General features: G+C 36.0%; 2 protein-coding genes across 6 annotated transcripts in view; one reads left to right on the top strand and one right to left on the bottom strand.

Moving 5' to 3' along the window:
- LOC149808534 (uncharacterized) overlaps positions 1-18,660 on the bottom strand; it is a 185,706-nt gene that overhangs the window by 56,116 nt on the left and 110,930 nt on the right. For all 5 annotated transcript variants that reach the window (XM_089978672.1, XM_089978707.1, XM_089978692.1 and 2 more), the window contains 2 exons: positions 14,394-14,484; positions 11,600-11,738 (listed from right to left, as the gene is read on the bottom strand). In XM_089978672.1, coding sequence (XP_089834798.1) covers positions 11,600-11,738; positions 14,394-14,484 — 230 coding nt within the window. The remainder of the gene's footprint in view (positions 1-11,599; positions 11,739-14,393; positions 14,485-18,660) is intronic.
- On the top strand, positions 461-6,258 carry LOC149808535 (uncharacterized). Its single transcript, XM_089950807.1, has 2 exons — positions 461-660; positions 3,561-6,258. The coding sequence occupies exons 1-2, from the start codon at positions 526-528 to the stop codon at positions 4,245-4,247; spliced, it is 822 nt and encodes a 273-aa protein (XP_089806933.1). The 5' UTR covers positions 461-525; the 3' UTR covers positions 4,248-6,258.

Here is an 18,660-nt window from a genome sequence, read left to right as displayed (position 1 = left end):
CTAGTAACAGTTTCAAATTATTAAGTACCGAATATATTTGCTTACAAGTTGAGTCCAACTGCAAACTGCACCAAACCAAAAGCTGCCATCACATAATGTGTTTTAGCAAATCTGGGTCTATGCAGTTTGTTAGGAGTTATCAGTAGAACACACATCACATATCCTGATCTGCCAGCATATAATATTATTGGAGATTGGGGTCTTTAATGTTTTCTATTGGACATAACTTTTAAGTGAATATATATGGGTTTAAATCTAAAATTAAGTGTATTCAATTCAAAATTTTACAAGAAATGAGAGATTGCATCATATATGCTGACTGGCACAACTGGTTAGCATTTTGGATAGTAGGCATTTAGGATAGTATAATATATAAATTTCCTAACACTCCAATAAAAGATGTTGCAGAGTGTCATCATATGACGCATAATGTCATCAGATAATTCCTCATGATTGTATCCAACTATCAAATTTCATTGTATCTTATTTCCAGCTGAAGCACAAGAGGAGGACTGCTCAGTCATCATGGAACCAAGAGAGAAGAAAGCACTGGATAGATCCTTTGATGACCTTCTGAGGGACTTAAATCCCAGTCCAGCATTTCTACATGCTTTACGTGTGAAGAAAATTCTAACAGAAGAAATGCAAGAAACAATTATGGTAATAACACATATTACATCAGTTACTTGAAACACAAATGTCTTATCTAGTCATTACAATCAAGGCAGTGTCCATTAATTGCCTCAAATAACTGCACGAAGCATATTAATTTTATAAGGTACCGCAAACATTTTGATAAAATTTAACCAGAAATCCATGCAAAAGAACAGCTAATTGACCACAACAGCTAAGGTACTTACTGATGCAATACTAAATTATATTTGTGTAGGCAGGACATGTAGGCTTAATGATGCAATACTAAATTATATTTGTGTAAGCAGGACATGTAGGCTTACTGATACAATACTAAATTATATTGGCAGGACATGATACAATACTTAGTTACAACAGTTTCAGTTGGCTAAGATGACGAGAATCACTAACAAGTCTAAAATTCAATTGCTGCATTGTATTTTTGTTCATGACAACAGGACTTCAACCTAAGGGAGAAAACTTGCAACTGCACTAACCTGTCCAACCTGGGCATTAAGATGCTCTGAAATATATAACTTTCATCACTGGAATAAAAAAAGTGTAGGCCACTTCCTCTTCTCTTTGTCCGGACAGCAATAAGCACTCTTACCAAAGCAAAATCCCATAATTGGTCAGCAATTACAAAATACTGCTGCCTTGAAAAGATACAGGGCCTACTACTCCTGCCCCTGCTGCTTATTTTTTTGTTTCTGTCTTTTGCTAACTAAGCAATGAATGAAATATGGTGAAGTCTTCTAAATGTTCTGAAAGCTAATCTTTGTGTATTGTTTAACTCAAGTGTAAAGTCGTTGGTATGAAAATAGAGGCCAAGGGAAAAAGTATGTGTGTGTGTGTCATTTGGATTTTTAACATAGCTTTAACAACTTTTCAGTCATATCGCTATGATGTCTGCAGAGTGACAGTTTATAGTGATGTCTAGCACTCAGGCATCATGCCGCAGACATGTATCATGATGTCCCACCCAGCCACATTATCTTGACACCAGGCTGACCAGTCGTAACACTAACCTCTTAATGCTGAGCGCCAAGCGAGGCAGCTGTTAGTACCATTTTTGTTAGTCTCTGGTATGACTCGGTCGGGGATCGAACCCACAACCTCCTGCATCCGAGGCAGATGCTCTATCCACTAGGCCACCGAAGTGGTTAAAGAAAAAGTAACTATCCTAAGTCCATTTTCACACAGCTAATGCACCACTGCCTTTAAATTGTCTTACAACACTGCAAATTTGATGTTCCACTGTGGCATATAAATTGCATGCATTACATTAACTGGAAAAAGAGCTAAAATATTAATTGGCCAGCATTATTTGCAATGAATTTCATACTGTTACAGTGTAAGTAATTTATTTTGGTGTGTCATAGTGGTTTGACCTTTCACCTTCTTCCTTAAAATCAACAGATTTGTTTGCACCTGAAGGACAACCCGTCAATGAAATGCAAAAGCATGCAGTTGAATTCTAGTTAGTATATGGAAAGTGTTTTCTTCATTCATTCAGTATGTGCATGAAGTTTCACTTTTAGTATGCAAAACAGACTTCCATGTACTCCCAGGGCTACTAACCATTATCTATGGGTTCTGGTAAATTGTTGTTCATTAGAATTAAATTTCACTTCCAGCAACCATTTATCTTGATCAATTCAGTGACTTTCTTTGACCACTCCTTCTCTAACTCCAGTGTATTCTCCAAGCTGCACTCTTGCACCAATTAGCATGGGTAAAATTCTAATAAAGGTGCATGGAGATATCATCAGTGCATCATAGAAGGCACACTATACTGTCACTACCATTTGCAAGCATGTGTTGACTGTGCTGACTATTAAGCAAGTCCTCTAAGTCATCATGATGCTTGTTTATAACACTCCAACAATGCAGCAAGGTTTTCATTTAGTAAGATTGTTTAACGTTTTAACAGATCTCTGATCATGGGAATTGAACAAATTAAAGAATTAATGACTTTATTATACTGAATACAATGAAAGTGGTAACAATCAATATGTACTGTTTAGCGGCTGCAAGAAATGACTGAACTGAAATGTACAAGAATCTGGGCATTGCTTCATCATTCTATACCAGCAGCTTGGTCACTCAGTAGTAAATAATGCTTAGGAAAATACTACTAATAATCCCAAACATAAAGGCTGGACCACAAATTACAAAAATGAAAAATAAATTCTTCATTCTTTTCAACTGTGCAGCATTTCAGAAGAAACAACCCACAATGGAGTTACATGAAGGCACCAAGTTAGACATTCTAACATTTCACAATAATGTAGCCTGAAGGGGAAGTTACTGTACTAGTGTGTAATTAAAGTAGCATTTTAAAAGAATTTAATTAAAAAATTCAAACTGTGGCGAAGCAAAGAAGCAAGTAATATTCATTGTGACAAAATAAATGACAAGGACATCTTAAAGCGAGAGGGACTCAATAAATTCAACACAGGGAACCTTAAAGACACCTTTTAATGTAAAACTGGAGAAGTCACTATTGGTTCTAAATTCAATCAGTCTTGTTGTACAGTCAATGTAAGGTAATTTTTGAAATTTGGTAAAGGGTTGAGAACTCTCATTTTGTGCAGAACATATATGAAACAGATCGACTGGTTGGACATGTGTTATCTATGAAAATTATTTTCATGCATGGGATCCCTGTGACCTTGACCTCTGATCCCAATTAATAAACCTCTTCGTATCATCACAGGTTAACCAGCTATAAAGATTAATCAAGGTAGAGGTTGGTGAGATAAAACTCAATGTGTTGCATAGAAACAAAGATTAATGAAAGGAAAATGATCAAATCCATAGGATTATTGGCCTGAAAAAGGACAATTTGTAATGCAGTACTTTCTTAGATCACATTGCTATTGGGCTTGTATTATTGGAAAAGTTCTGCCTTATCAACTTTTCAGAATCAACCCACCAGAGAGGCCAAGGTAGCAGAACTAATCAAATGCCTTCCAACCAGGGGACCAAGAGCATTTAATGTTTTCAAACAGCTACTAGAAAAAGACTATTCATGGCTTGGCAGAAAAATAGAAGAAGAATTCCAAAAGCTTGAAAGTGAATCTGATAGCATAGTTGATGGAAAAATTATGAAAGTGATTGAACAAGGATTAGTCCCTCTTGTGAAATCACACCATAATTCAAGGAGATTCATTTTTGATTCTTCTAACTTTGATCTGCAACACCCCAACAGAACAATTCTATATCTAAATGACCTCCTGATATCACTGAAGACAGAGTGTCACAATGTAATCAGAAATAATACTGATTCTCATGTTGATCACCAACCACTGTGCGTCTTAATTGAAAAAACTCTTCAGGATACAAGATGGCAAGCTAAAGAAGAAGCAACAAAAGATCTTAAATTGGAGAATGAACAGTTGAAGAAAATGATAAAGGATCTACAAAAATGCAAATCTGAAAATGAACGATTGAAAAATCAAATGAGAGATCAAAAGCAGCTGAAGAAAGAATATGAAAAACTAAAACGAGAGGCAAAAAAGTCAAAGCAAGAAATAGAAAAGACAAAGTGTGAGAATACAAAATTGAAAGTGGAGATTTTAAATTTACAGGCACAGATTCAGAGCATGTAAATCTGTATTTGTATCCCGTATCAGAACAGCTATCAAATTAAATATAAAATTGCTAGAACCAGTCTGATCTAGCCTTGAAAACAGAAAAAATCATAGACATTCACTATAAAAACAATCACGTTTATCAAGAGAAAGGTCAGTGCCAGCATGATGATCCTACTGCTAGCCATACAGGCCACATTTCATTACATCCTCAACTGCCTACACTGTGCCTAAATACTGAGCCCTCCATATCCCCAAGTCCAGTAAGGCCCAGACGCATTTCATGAAAGTGTAGAAGACAATTATACTAATGAAAAGATAATGATAATCCAAGTAGTGCCAGCCAAACCAGACTCGTGTTCTTTACACCTTCACCTGCACATGCAGACACAAGCTACATTGTGCCTAAGTATATAATATCTCCCTCTCCCCCTGTCCAGGTAGACTCAGATACAATTCATCAAAGTATAGAAGATAATGACAGTAATCAAGATAAATGAGACTTCTTTCAAACATAATGCAAGTCATGGTGCCATGAAAATTCTGTTCTTTGTGATTTGATAGTTATGATCAGAGATCTTCAATGTGCAATTCATTATCTAAAAACAGAAATTGAAGATACAGAAGTAAAATGAAGACATGTGCAGTGCATGATAATAAAGACTGATGCAGTGCATGATAATGAAGATTGATGCACAGTGCATGATAACAAAGACTGATGCACAGTGCATGATAATGAAGACTGATGCACAGTGCATGATAATGAAGACTGATGTACAGTGCATAATAATGAAGACTGATGCACAGTGCATGATAATGAAGACTGATGCACAGTGCATGATAATAAAGACTGATGCACAGTGCATGACAATGAAGACTGATGCACAGTGCATGATAATGAAGACTGATGCACAGTGCATGATAATGAAGACTGATGTACAGTGCATGATAATAATGACTGATGCACAGTGCATGATAATGAAGACTGATGTACAGTGCATGATAATTAAAACTAATGCACAGTGTGTGATAACAAAGACTGATGCACAGTGCATAACAAAGACTGATGCACAGTGCATGATAACAAAGACTGATGCAACATGCATGATAATGAAGACTGATGCACAGTGCATGATAACAAAGACTGATGCACAGTGCATGACAATTTATGATTGGAACGAGCATAATGATGCAACTAATGATAAGGAATCCAGATGTGCAAATACTACTAATGGTGGTCTTCAATATGACAATGGTTTCACAAAAAGATAAAACTGTTTTTTGGGCAGTGATGAAGATAATAGTGTTTATTTTAATCTTGTAAAACTGAAACCTTAAATCAGTGTATCCCCCAGGGGTGTAAAATTGACGGTAAAAAAAACCCTTGGTGTCAGAACTGGGGGTCAAATAAAAAATGTGGGGTCAAAAATGTACTGACAAATTTTCATATGACTCGTACTTTTTCAGCTTGAAACAGGATATTACAACTTGCGCAACATACTCTCTCTCTAAACATACAGATAAACCAGCATGCACAATTAACAAGCAAATGCATTGTCCATTCAAAGAATAATTTTATTAGTCCATTTTTCTTTTAAAGTCGTACTTTTAACAGTCTCCTTATAATCAATATGAAGCAATATTATAGCCCAACACATTACATACAAGCCAATACAAAAAGCCAAATAAATATTTTTAACCAAATGGCAGATAATTTACTGCCTTTCATAAAATGTGTACTATCATCAGTTTCATTGTACTTCATCCTAGAACACATTTATCCAAATATCAAGGAGGATAATGATTCATCTTTCTAATAAGTTACACTTGAACTTGAAGATCTTTCTTTTATTGCAGCAAAGTTAAAAACCAACAAAATCTGCAATGACCTGCTGACTTTATAATCCAAATAACGCATTTGTCTCCGCAAGTTTACTGATTTCTTTGTTGTGAAAGAATGTCTTGGGTTATGTGTTCTCCAGATATCATGTGGCAAACGAGGGCAGATTTAAAAAAAATTCTAAAACCCTGTCACTTTTACAGTCTTCGCAATCATGCCATCAGAAGTCACACTGGTAATCCTAATGGATGTGCCATATTCCAGTCAAGGGAATTATTTTCTCCGTTTCTCATTAAAGTTAGATCCACAGTTACTCTTTTGTGTTCTGCTTCTTTCACTTTCTTCGCTAATGATTTTTAGTGCACGACGTTTTAATCTGGAGATCACTTTCTAGTACAACATGTATTGAGGTTAAACATCTAGATGACAGCTTGCTGAGCTTGATGGAAATCGCGTGAGAGTTCGCGAGATTAGGGGAAGCTATTCCGTCATAACATTGCCTATGCTAGTCTGGTTCATTGTTTCGTATGTTCCCTGCGTTGCACACTGCTATACGAATAGAGGAGCGCAAGGCAGGGAGCAAACAAAGCAGGGAACCAGTCAATGCCCATGCTCGAAGTATATACAATGCCATCCATTGTCCAATGCATTGGGTATTAAATAAATCCTAATCACATTATGAAAATCCTTTGCGTCAAAAAAACGCACGGCAACAAAATGTGTGTGTCAATTTTCTCCAGCATGCGTCCCTGATGCACAAATGTGCATAAAGGGAAACACTGCTTAAATATATGCCACTTACTCCCTAAATCAGATAAAAATTAATATAGCACTATATCAAGACTGCAACATGTAAGTTCTTGGACTGTGTGAAGCATTTCTTAATTCAAGCATACCTAATAGATAATTACAAACAGATGGGTTTGGTTCTGGAGAGACTTGTGATATATATATGTCATGATCTAAATTACAGGTGATGCCTAGATTTTGAATCTGTAAACTCACACCAGATCAATTGTAACCTGCTCTATATATCTTCCACCAGATGCCCAATCTTCATGGATTGATCAATTTGAAAATCAAATAATAAATTCAACATCTGGAAACCTGAAACTGATTCTTTTAGGTGATTAAATATAAACTTTTAATCTTGTACCAGTAGTAAATGGTTAAATCCGACAAATATATAATCTTCGCTACATTATGAAAACATCAACAAAGCAAACAAATTGTACTTCATCTATTATTGGGCATGTATATTCCACTCACCCTGAAGATATATTAGAAGAGAACTCTTAACCACCGAAAATGACCACTCTCCAGCATGTCTTATTCACAAGATTGGTTCACATATGCCAAAAAAGGGAAAGCATGAAAATGAAATACAGATGTTTATTTTAAAAAAATTATGAGAATAATTTTCTACTAGAATTAGCCAAGGCATTATTTGAAGAGTTTCTTTGTAATGTCAGGATCCAGATGGAGGTCCTGATATGTTGTATTTTGACATTCTTAGAACTGATATACTTCATAAACATGCTCCACAAAATATATATATATATAAAAAAAAAAAGAGTCTCATTGGTATAATAAGAAAATCAAAACATCAATATCACAAAGAAAGGGAAATTACAGATCATGGTACAACAAAACAGTGCCCATTTTCGGAAAATTATTGAAACAATAAACCAAAACAAATGCAACAGAACTCTTTTGGATATATATTAATGATTCACACCCCAAATCAAATCCAGGTTTGCCAACTAAAATGGCAATAAAATCTTCTCTGACACAAAAGAAATAGCTGAAAATCTAAACAACTATTTCTGCAATCGTTAACTGCAGAAAATGCATGCACCAAAAAAAAAAAAGCAAGGGTGGGGTGATAAAAGCGGGTGCAAAAATATGCTCTTCATTAGCACAGTTACCATCTTTTGGTATTTACATACATTCTCTTGCCAAGCCACAATTTCCTAATATGATCAAGAGTGTGCTGCAGCTGATCTTGGATTATGTTGTTTTGACCCATTTGCTATGGATAATGGTACAGGAAAACAAAGCTTTAACCATTAAAGAGATGCTTGACACCCTGGACATGATTAAATCCAATGTTAAACAATCACAATTAGCTAGAGGTTTAGGTGTTAACAAGTCAACCATCTGAGGACAGCAAGCATGACAGTAACAGAAAGCATCAGTTTTTCAAAATACAAAAAAATGTTCTGATTTACGGATGCCAAAATTCTACAGGTATGAAATTTATACAGACTCATTAATTGACCTTATTGAACTGTAAATGTACATTGTACATAATTTTGCTATTATTTTTTTTCCATTGAATTCAGACACAAAATTATCTGTGACAAAATTATTGAACATTTTAAATCAATGTGAATACTTTCGATGGAATTACTTGTATTATTGATTCACTGCTTGCCACAAGATCAGCTGGTGAGTACATGACACAAAATGATCTGTGACAAAATTATTGAACATTTTAAATCAGTGTGAATACTTTCGATGGAATTACTTGTATTATTGATTCACTGCTTGCCACAAGATCAGCTGGTGAGTACATGGTGTTGAGACTCTATTCATTATAAATGTATATATATAAACACACACACACACACATACACACCAATGTGTGGTTCTCTGAATCCAGTAAAATGTTTATGCAATCTCTGTTTTCTCATTTAATATGCATTGACTGGTAACAAGCCCATCCAATCTGATGCAAGATCACTTTCTGAATGCATCTCACTCATTACTGTATTTGTCCAAGATCTTGATCACACGAGAATACATTCCAAGTCTTGTCAAAACTGGATCCAAAATATATCCTCCAAAAGTGGTAACAAGGCCAACCAATCAGATGCAAGATTACCTTATTTGTATGCATGGATCTTTTTCATTACTGAACATATCCAATATATTGATTATATCAGCCCATATTTATGTGATTTAAACAGTGGTAACAAGCTCAGCCAAACACGTGCAGGATCACCTCATTATTATTTGTGTATCTTTCTCATTACTTAATTTGCACAAGATTCTGATAATGAAATCCCATGTTCCATGCATGAGCAAAACTGAATGAGAAATATGGACTCCAGAGTGATAACAAGCAATTGCTGACTGATGGATGACTGACAGGCAATTCAAATTGCTGACTGATGGATGACTGATGACAGGCAATGCAAATTGCTGACTGATGGATAACTGATGACAGGAAATAAAAAAAATGTACGAAGGGCCATACCATCAGCTCACTTTGCTTTACAGCCGGTGAACTTATAATTACAATGATTTCCTATAACAACTTTTACTGTGCATGAAAAAATGTGTTTGGAAAATAATTAATAATGTCCAAATTTTGTGTGTGGGTGAAGTGTCCAGTGGAAAGAGCGGATGGCAAAAATGACAAGATCACAACTACTGGCACAGTCTTTCATCTACAGCAATGCTGCCCCTGGTGGCTTGCTAATGATGATGACAACATCACTTATAGTCATTAAAATATGACAGCAATGGACTTGGGAAATATAAGCAAATATGAACACTTTAACCAAAACAATTATTCATATTTTTTAGGAGCATGACCTTGACCCTGTGTGTGTAGATAATTTTTAAAACATAATTTTCACAAACTTTCATGCAAAATGGATGAAATAAATGATTGGAATTCTGTAATATTTGACGGGAATTTTGGGATAGTTCATGGAAATTTTAACTCTCAGAATGCAATAGATTGCACATTTTTAAGTAAATTAGTTCCTCTGAGAATACTTACTTAATCACATAACATTAGGAATATTAGCCTGCTACCCTGTGAATCCAGCCCAACAAAAAGATGGCTGCTGTTCTTTACCTGTCTATGGAAGAGTGAGCAACTGATGACTGTCTGATTACTGACAGACCCTAACCTATTTTGGGCTATGAAGCCTGATCATGTCGACAGAACAACCAAACCCTCCAATCTGAACTGAAGAGATTTTGGGTCAACATAAAGGGCATGCAGCTATTTTACCCTGCATGCAGAAGCTAAAGTTATCAGGAAATTTGACCTGCATAATAGTGACTTTAGTGAAGAGTAGGCTAGAGGGTTGAATGGATTCAAACTGAACCATGTTAAAACCCAGGATTGGTTCTATTTGGAAAGAGAGTGAGGGATTTTGGTCGAATGAGATCAAAAAGATCCAACAGGCCTATGCCATGCCCACATTCATGTCTGCAATGATGCTAGGATGTGTCCAATATAATGGTGTGGTAGCCTTTGGTAGAGATTGGAGCCGAACTGTTTCTTCTCAAAGAGCCAGATAAAAATGTTGTCCATTTGAGGGATTAAGGTACTCAGAGGGAAAATGTTGTTGGTATGGCACCAGTCCCTGAAAACATACCACTTTCCCTCACAAGCATTCAGAGTGGAAAGCCTTCTTGCTCTCAAGATTCTCTCCACGATCAAAGGTTTGAATTGTTTGTCTCACAAGGCTGTCTTCCTGATAAGAGCAGACAAAGGTTTTAATTGCGTGTCTCACAAGGCTGTCTTCCTGATAAGAGCAGGCAAAGGTTTTAATTGTTTGTCTCACAAGGCTGTCTTCCTGATAAGAGCAAAGGTTTGAATTGTTTGTTTCACAAGGCTGTCTTCCTGATAAGAGCAAAGGTTTGAATGGTTTGTCTCACATGGCTGTCTTTCTGATAAAAGCAAAGGTTTTATTTGTTCGTTTCAAAGGGCTGTCTTCCTGATAAGAGCAGACAAAGGTTTGAACTGTTTGTCTCACAAGGCTGTCCTGATAAGAGCAGACAAATGTTTGAATTGTTTGTCTCACAAGGCTGTCCTGATAAGAGCAGACAAATGTTTGAATTGTTTGTCTCACAAGGCTGTCCTGATAAGAGCAGACAAATGTTTGAATTGTTTGACTCACAAGGCTGTCTTCTTAATAAGAGCAGAGCATGAACAAGAAGCAAACAGTCCAGGCAGGGAAGGACCACCTGTGACCATGGTTGCTGAAAAATATTTGGGTTGGAAGGAAACTTCTTGGGTATAACTATCACTAAAATGAGTAGATTGGTGACCCAGGATTTGTCCCATCTGACAGGGGGTATATCAGAATCACCATGCCATTCTGACCCCATTACTTCTAGGTCTCAGCACCATGGGAGGAGAAGCTATTGCCCACAACCCCTACCAAATAATTGAAAGTGCATCTCTGGTTTTTAGCTTTGCTGTTGTACAGGCCACACATCATACAATTCATCCTCCAACAATTTATACATCTACTACAGGATGTATGCGTTATTTTACAATATCTGCCAATTTTTGAGTGATTTTGTCACCTTTCGGGACTTTGTCTTTTAAGAACACTGTCCCACCATGCACTCTATTGATACAGACAGGAAAAGAAGGTTTTCATCTTTTAGTAGGGCTGGATTCATGAGGCTAATATTCCTAACATAATGTGATTGGGGTACATATTCAAAGGAGAAATTGGGACATTCAGCTTTGTCCAACTGCTAAAATTTAGTTTACCTTGTAAGATCTGCTTCCTTTTCCTTGAAATAATTGGTCAGAACTTGAAGTTTAGTCTGGGCGTCTGTACACTGTCTCTCTGCCTTCATCTTGTCTGTCTGCATTGTTTCCATCTTCTTCTTCAGTTGTTCTATTTGATCTGTCAATGAATTAAGCATATTTATTAGGAGTGAAATACAAATTTAATGATGAAATATAGCTCATATTACCAATTTTCATTAAGAAATGTCATGTATTTGTATAGTCAATTTTGAAAACATGCATTTAAATATTCAGAAGTCTAATCAAAGACTGATGCATCAATGGCAAAGATTATATTGAACTAAATAGTTTGTAAAATACACTTTGACTTTAATTACCTTCAGTGCAGTTTTACAACCTGCATTTCTGAACCCTATGGAGCTCAATGGCTTCATGTCATCTCTCAACATGATGTAATTCTTGGTGTTTCTTACTCAATTTCAGTTTTGGAGATGGCAATCTTTTCTCCTGCACTGAGACATATTCAAATCAACACATGATGTTCAATAAATGCAACTGTTGCCTTTCCTGCTTTTTCCCAAGAATTTTGAATATTTCTTATTAATCTTCTCCATTCATGCCAACCTCTGGCGAGGAAAAAGTGTAATCCAAGTGGACAAAAAGAGTAATCCAAGCAGAAAAAGAGTAATCCACATATAACATGATAAAAATTCAATAAGCATATGTACAAAATGATTTATTTATCACTCTGGTCTTTTAACATCAATTACTGCTTCAAGTTTTCATATATATCACTTTGAGCTTTAAAAAGCAACAGACTTTCATATTGCATTTCAAAACACTTTGTACCAGCTGAGACTATCAATATTTTGCACACCTGTAGAACACTAAGTGCTGGGTTACAGAGCCTGGATCTGAATTCAGTTTTATTTTTGTTAACAATATTGAACAATCTCTCACAGTCAGCATTAGAATGGTAAAGAACCAATATTCCTTTCATAACCTGACAAAAAAGATGAAATTTATATCTTCAAGTTATGGGGTCGTTAAGCTGGGAAATAAGATGGAAAAAATCAACTCTGCATGTTTACCATGCTATATGTATGAAGGGTTCTGTAGAGTACTGCCTGTTTACCATGCTATATATAAGAAAGATTCTGCAGAGTACTGCCTGTTTACCATGCTATATGTAAGAGGGTTCTGTAGAGTACTGCCTGTGTACCATGCTATATATCAGAAGGGTTAAGTGGGTAATGCCTGTGCACCATGTTGTTGCTGTTATTGTAGGGTTTAATGCCATTATTCAGCAAAATATAGGCTATACATGACAGCCAGTATTAATGGTGGAGGAAGAACCCAGGAAAATCACAGAAAGAACCACAGACCCACAAGAAGCTACTGGCAAGCCTTCTCACATACCCATATTGGCTGAATCTGAGACTTGAACCCATGCTGACATAGGTGAGATGGCAGTGATCCATAATTGTGAACGCTTTACACCACTTGGCCGCTCAGGGCCCCCCTGTGTACCATGTCAGAAAAGTTCTACAGGGTAATGGTTGTGAAACATATCTGTTAGAAGGGTTCTATAGAGTACTGACTGCGAAACATGAAACAAGTTAGAAGGGTTTTACATAGTACTGTCTATAAACTATGCTAAATGTAAGAAAGGATCTACACAATGCTGTCTATAAACCATACTAAATGTAAGAAAGGATCTACACTGCACTGTGGGACCCCGAGTGGCCGAGTGGTCTAAAACACTCTCTGTTATGGATCACTGCCATCTCACCTGTCTGCGTGGGTTCGAGTCTAGGATTCGGCCAATGTGGGTATGTGAGAAAGCATGCCAGTAGCATGCCGGGTTCTTCCTCCACCATTAATACTGGCCGCCATGCATAGCCTATCATGTGCTGAAAATGACGTTAAACCCCACAACAATAACTACACTGCACTGTCTATAAAACATGCTCAGTGTAAGAAAGGATCTACATAGTACTGTCGGGGCCCCGAGTGGCCGAGTGGTCTAAAGCGCTCTTCGTTACGGATCACTGCCATCTCACCTCTGTGTGCGGCGGTTCGAGTCTAAGATTCAGCCAATGTGGGTATGTGAGAAAGCTTGCCAGTAGCTTCTCGAGGGTCGGTGGTTCTTTCCGGGGTTTTCCCGGGTTCTTCCTCCACCATTAATACTGGCCGCCATGTATAGCCTATCGTGTGCTGAAAAATGGCGTTAAACCCCACAACAACAACAACAACAACATAGTACTGTCTATAAACCATGCTAAATGTAAGAAAGGTTCTACATAGTAATACTGCCTATGAACTATGCTCTATATAGTATACAAGTGGGATCCTGAAGACTACTGGCTGCAGACCATGCCTAGATGTACTCTCATTAACACAAAATCTTTTAAGTTGATGCCAGTGTGGCCAACAGAAAAACAGGATGCCATTGTTTCACTATATCTTAATGCAGGCAAGATAATTAATCCAACCCTTGCTACAATAAACTTGCTAAACATAATTGCTTGAACACAAATGCAGCTGGTATAAAATCTTAATCAAAAAATAAAGTTAACATAATATTTGGACACCTTAGTTCAGATAGTTAAATTTCACCTTAAATACAATATGACTAACTGTGACAAAATGCAAATACCACTTATTAATAAAACTGAGAATTCTGTCTGCCCAAATATGTTATTAGATTAATCTCAAACTTGTGCTAAAAAACTTGTGGTCAATAGACAAACTTTCTTTCCACCTAATATTCACACAATTTATTGAATACTACAAAATGCTAGAAACATACCTTCCATCTCTTTTCTAGCTTCTATCTCTATCCTGTACTTATTATCCAATACATTTCTCTCCTCTTCAACTGCTTTCAATGTGGCATTCACCTTTAATATACAAAAAATTGTGTTTGGTACATAGAGTGAAACCTTTCAAGACAAAATCCCATGTGACCAAGTCAAAGTTTCAAGTTTGAGATTTGGTTTAAAGACAAAATGTTATTGCCCATTAGTTATAACAAATATCGATTAGTGCTTACCTTTTATGAATATAATGATCCATTTCTATTGATATTATTTACACTAATTTTGTTTCAACACATGTACTTGTGTAAATGTATGTGATTTAATAAAATGTTACCAGCAAGTCAATGTGAGAGAAGACATTTACAAAGTTGTTTAGGCAAGTGTGCAAACCTTCTTATAAGTTAAAAACCAGATGACTGAGGTTTACTCAAGTGCATAGTGTTGGATACCGATGACTGGCAAACTGACACTACATATATATTACACCTGTACATATATATTACACCTATATCTCGATAACTTGTGCAAAATGGAGTAAAAAAACAGGGTGTCCAGTGAAAACGAGGCCTTGAGAAGCTGAAGTATCTATGAAACACTATGACATAGATGCACACTATGAGAGACAGAATATTGTCTGTAGGGATTAAATGACATGGATGCACACTATGAGAGACAGAATGTTGTGTGTAGGGATTAAATGACATGGATGCACACTATGAGAGACAGAATGTTGTGTGCATGGATTAAATGCTTTAATATTTGTTTGATATTCTCAGTGGAAATAATTGTCAATAACTACTTTTACTGAAGGAAGTTGTTCACCTTTCTTTATAAATTACCTTTATTTTTAATATAACCAAACTTTGAATGATTCTTAAAAATATTACTTCAAAAGGTTTCAATATACATCACATGCACCTGTGAAATCACTCTGGATTATGTCATGGATTTTTATATATGAATGTAGATACATTTTAGTAGTAAATGTTGATTCAGAGCAGAGCTAAATTATTTTTTAAAATAAGATGGACATTTATTTTAAGAACAATAACATTCCAAGCACAATTTTTAATATTCTTTCAGTAAAATATTCATGTTGTGATGCAATTGCATTTCAGAGCAAAACTCAAAGTAACAAGTCAGCAATTTTAATTCACTACAAAAGCTGGATCTTGCTTCTCCATAATGAACCCTATCTATGAAATAAAGCTTTTTATGTACTGTGTACACCTTTGCTTTCCTTATCACATCTGAGAATGAGTAGGATAAACCGCTGACTAATGTTAGATTTTTACTGATGTTACTTAGATAATAAAGTTTAACATAGTGATCAATGTTAATTAGCTGACTTTTGAACATGACGGTGACTTTATGCTGGTAGGATCGGCATGCCTTTTAACTTTTATTTGATCTGATGCAAAAGACACAACTGACACAAATATACAATGCAGGTCTACTTTTAAATGATTGCAACAAGTCAACAAACACTTCTGCAAACTGCAGATCAAAACAGAGTTGGTACTTATTTAGGTTCTAACTGAAATGCTCATGGGCACTGATTTGACAGTCAAATGACACTTTTCATATTACTATATACTAAGCCGAATTAAAAGATAACACCAAAAATCAAGTTTCATTTGACAAGACTTAAACTGAGCTGCCACCAGATATTACCAACAGTTTCTTTAATCTATATTTTGTCATATATCGTAGAGTGCATTACGATTTTTTTTGCTGAAGTCTACATGTGAAGCATATTGAATAACCTCCTAATGGTTTGAAAAGACCCAGACACTCAAATTTGGATAAATGTATCAGGTTTCAAACAATTTTCACAGAGAATTATTTCTAAAAGGAATCTGAATTTTTTCCATGCTACTTGTTTATCATTGTTTAAATTGGTACAAAAGTAGAAGAAAAAAAGAGTAGCATGAATGGCACATTATATGCCCAGCTTTAGCTTAATAGCTCTATAAGCAGATAGTTTAAATGTGTGTGCAGAAACCATTAAGCATCTTCCTTAACCTTAATGCAAGGTATCCACAAAGTTTCAGCCAGGTCTATGATGAAGAACTAATGTTATTCATGTGTTAACTGACCTTAGCTCAGTCAGTGACCTTGACCCTTCATCTTTTCATCTCCAAACAGTACGAACCATCCATAAAGTTAGGTTGAGATATGTCCTGTATTAGTATTGTTATTGTGTGAAAATCGTTTGTCTTCTTTCAGCATAGTGTCCCTGATCTTTGGCCTTGTGACTTAAAAGATCAACAGAGCTCCTCCTTAATCCAAGCCATTGACTTAAAAAACTCAATAGAGCTCCTCCTTAATCCAAGCCATTGACAAAGTTTGATAAACATAGATGATGGAGAGCTCAAGTTATTGTGTAGAAACCATCTTTCCTCTTTCGGTCAGTTACCTGACCTTTGACATTTTGTGTCTGAAAATTACAGACTTCCTCCTCATCCAAATGCAAGCCATCCTGGATGTTTGGTACCAGTAGATTTTGGGAAACTAGAGTATTGTGCTGAACCCATTTATCTTCTTTCAGTCACTTTGGTACCAGTAGATGTTGGTAGACTAGAGTTATTGTGCTGAACCCATTTATCTTCTTTCAGTCACTTTGGTACCAGTAGATGATGGGAGACTAGAGTTATTGTGCTGAACCCATTTATCTTCTTTCAGTCACTTTGGAACCAGTAGATGTTGGTAGAATAGAGTTATTGTGCTGAACCCATTTATCTTCTTTCAGTCACTTTGGTACCAGTAGATGATGGGAGACTAGAGTTATTGTGCTGAACCCATTTATCTTCTTTCAGTCACTCTGGTACCAGTAATGTTGGGAAACTAGAGTTATTGTGCTGAACCCATTTATCTTCTTTCAGTCACTTTGGTACCAGTAGATGTTGGGAGACTAGAGTTATTGTGCTGAACCCATTTATCTTCTTTCAGTCACTTTGGTACCAGTAGATGTTGGTAGACTAGAGTTATTGTGCTGAACCCATTTATCTTCTTTCAGTCACTTTGGTACCAGTAGATGTTGGGAGACTAGAGTTATTGTGCTGAACCCATTTATCTTCTTTCAGTCACTTTGGTACCAGTAGATGTTGGTAGACTAGAGTTATTGTGCTGAACCCATTTATCTTCTTTCAGTCACTTTGGTACCAGTAGATGTTGGGAGACTAGAGTTATTGTGCTGAACCCATTTATCTTCTTTCAGTCACTTTGGTACCAGTAGATGCTGGTAGACTAGAGTTATTGTGCTGAACCCATTTATCTTCTTTCAGTCACTTTAGTACCAGTAGATGATGGGAGACTAGAGTTATTGTGCTGAACCCATTTATCTTCTTTCAGTCACCGTTACATTGATCTCTTACTTTTTGACCCAAAAATCAGTAGGGTTTACCACTACCTAAAGTGCAAGCTATCCACAAAGTCTGCTAACTGTAGATTGTGACAACTAAAGCTTTTGTGCAGAAACCAAATTGGCAACGGACAAACATAACCATAAGATACGGCTTAAGTATAAAAACAAATAATTAGCACACCAGTACAGCAAAGGGACACTACTCCATCTATTTTGCATGCCAGTTGATCCTTCCAATTGTAGATCATTAAATTAATATGTATATTACTGTTTAAACAAATCTTAATTTAATAGTATATAGTTACCTTAGTTTTAACATTTTGTATTCCATTGGAGAAATTCATGTAGGTTTGGGAAAAATTAAAAGGAGTTTTTCAAGGATCAAAGAAACTTTTTCAAAATTCAAGGAGTTTTCAAGTCAACCTTTTAAGTTCAAGGATTTGTCAAAGCTGTATAAACCTCACTATTCTAAATTAGGTGACAAAAACTAGTTTTGATGCATGACACACATTCATCTAAAGATACATTCACACTGTATTAGGTGAAGGTGACACATATAGCTATGCAATACATACAATCCATAATGCATCCTTCTGTAAAGTTAGGTTTCAATATGTGTTGATGGCCAGATATATGGATGCATACATGCATGTACTAGATGAATATCATGTAACACTCACTACTCCAACAGCAAACTCATTATGATTAAATGATGAGGCCACCTTTAAACAAAATGACATCATTTTAACTTTAATTGAGGAAAATCAGTTTTACCCATGGCACCATCCAGTGATGACTCCAACAGAAATGAGAGTCAAAGACACTGAAAAAATATGAAGGAGGCCATAACAGCTCTGAAAATAGTACGTTTTACCAAAATATATCAACAC

The sequence above is a fragment of the Sinohyriopsis cumingii genome, chromosome 1 (assembly GCF_028554795.1).
Source record: "Sinohyriopsis cumingii isolate HCF-2022 chromosome 1, ASM2855479v2, whole genome shotgun sequence".
Lineage (NCBI taxonomy): Eukaryota > Metazoa > Mollusca > Bivalvia > Unionida > Unionidae > Sinohyriopsis > Sinohyriopsis cumingii.
The sequence above is the reverse complement of the archived record's forward strand: the minus strand, read 5'-3'. Positions and strand labels throughout refer to the sequence as shown.

Coding starts and splice junctions, on each gene's coding strand:
- LOC149808535 (XM_089950807.1), top strand. CDS start 526: ATGGAACCAAGAGAGAAGAAAGCACTGGATAGATCCTTTGATGACCTT. Junction 661..3,560: donor AAATGCAAGAAACAATTATG/GTAATAACACAT, acceptor TCAACTTTTCAG/AATCAACCCACCAGAGAGGC.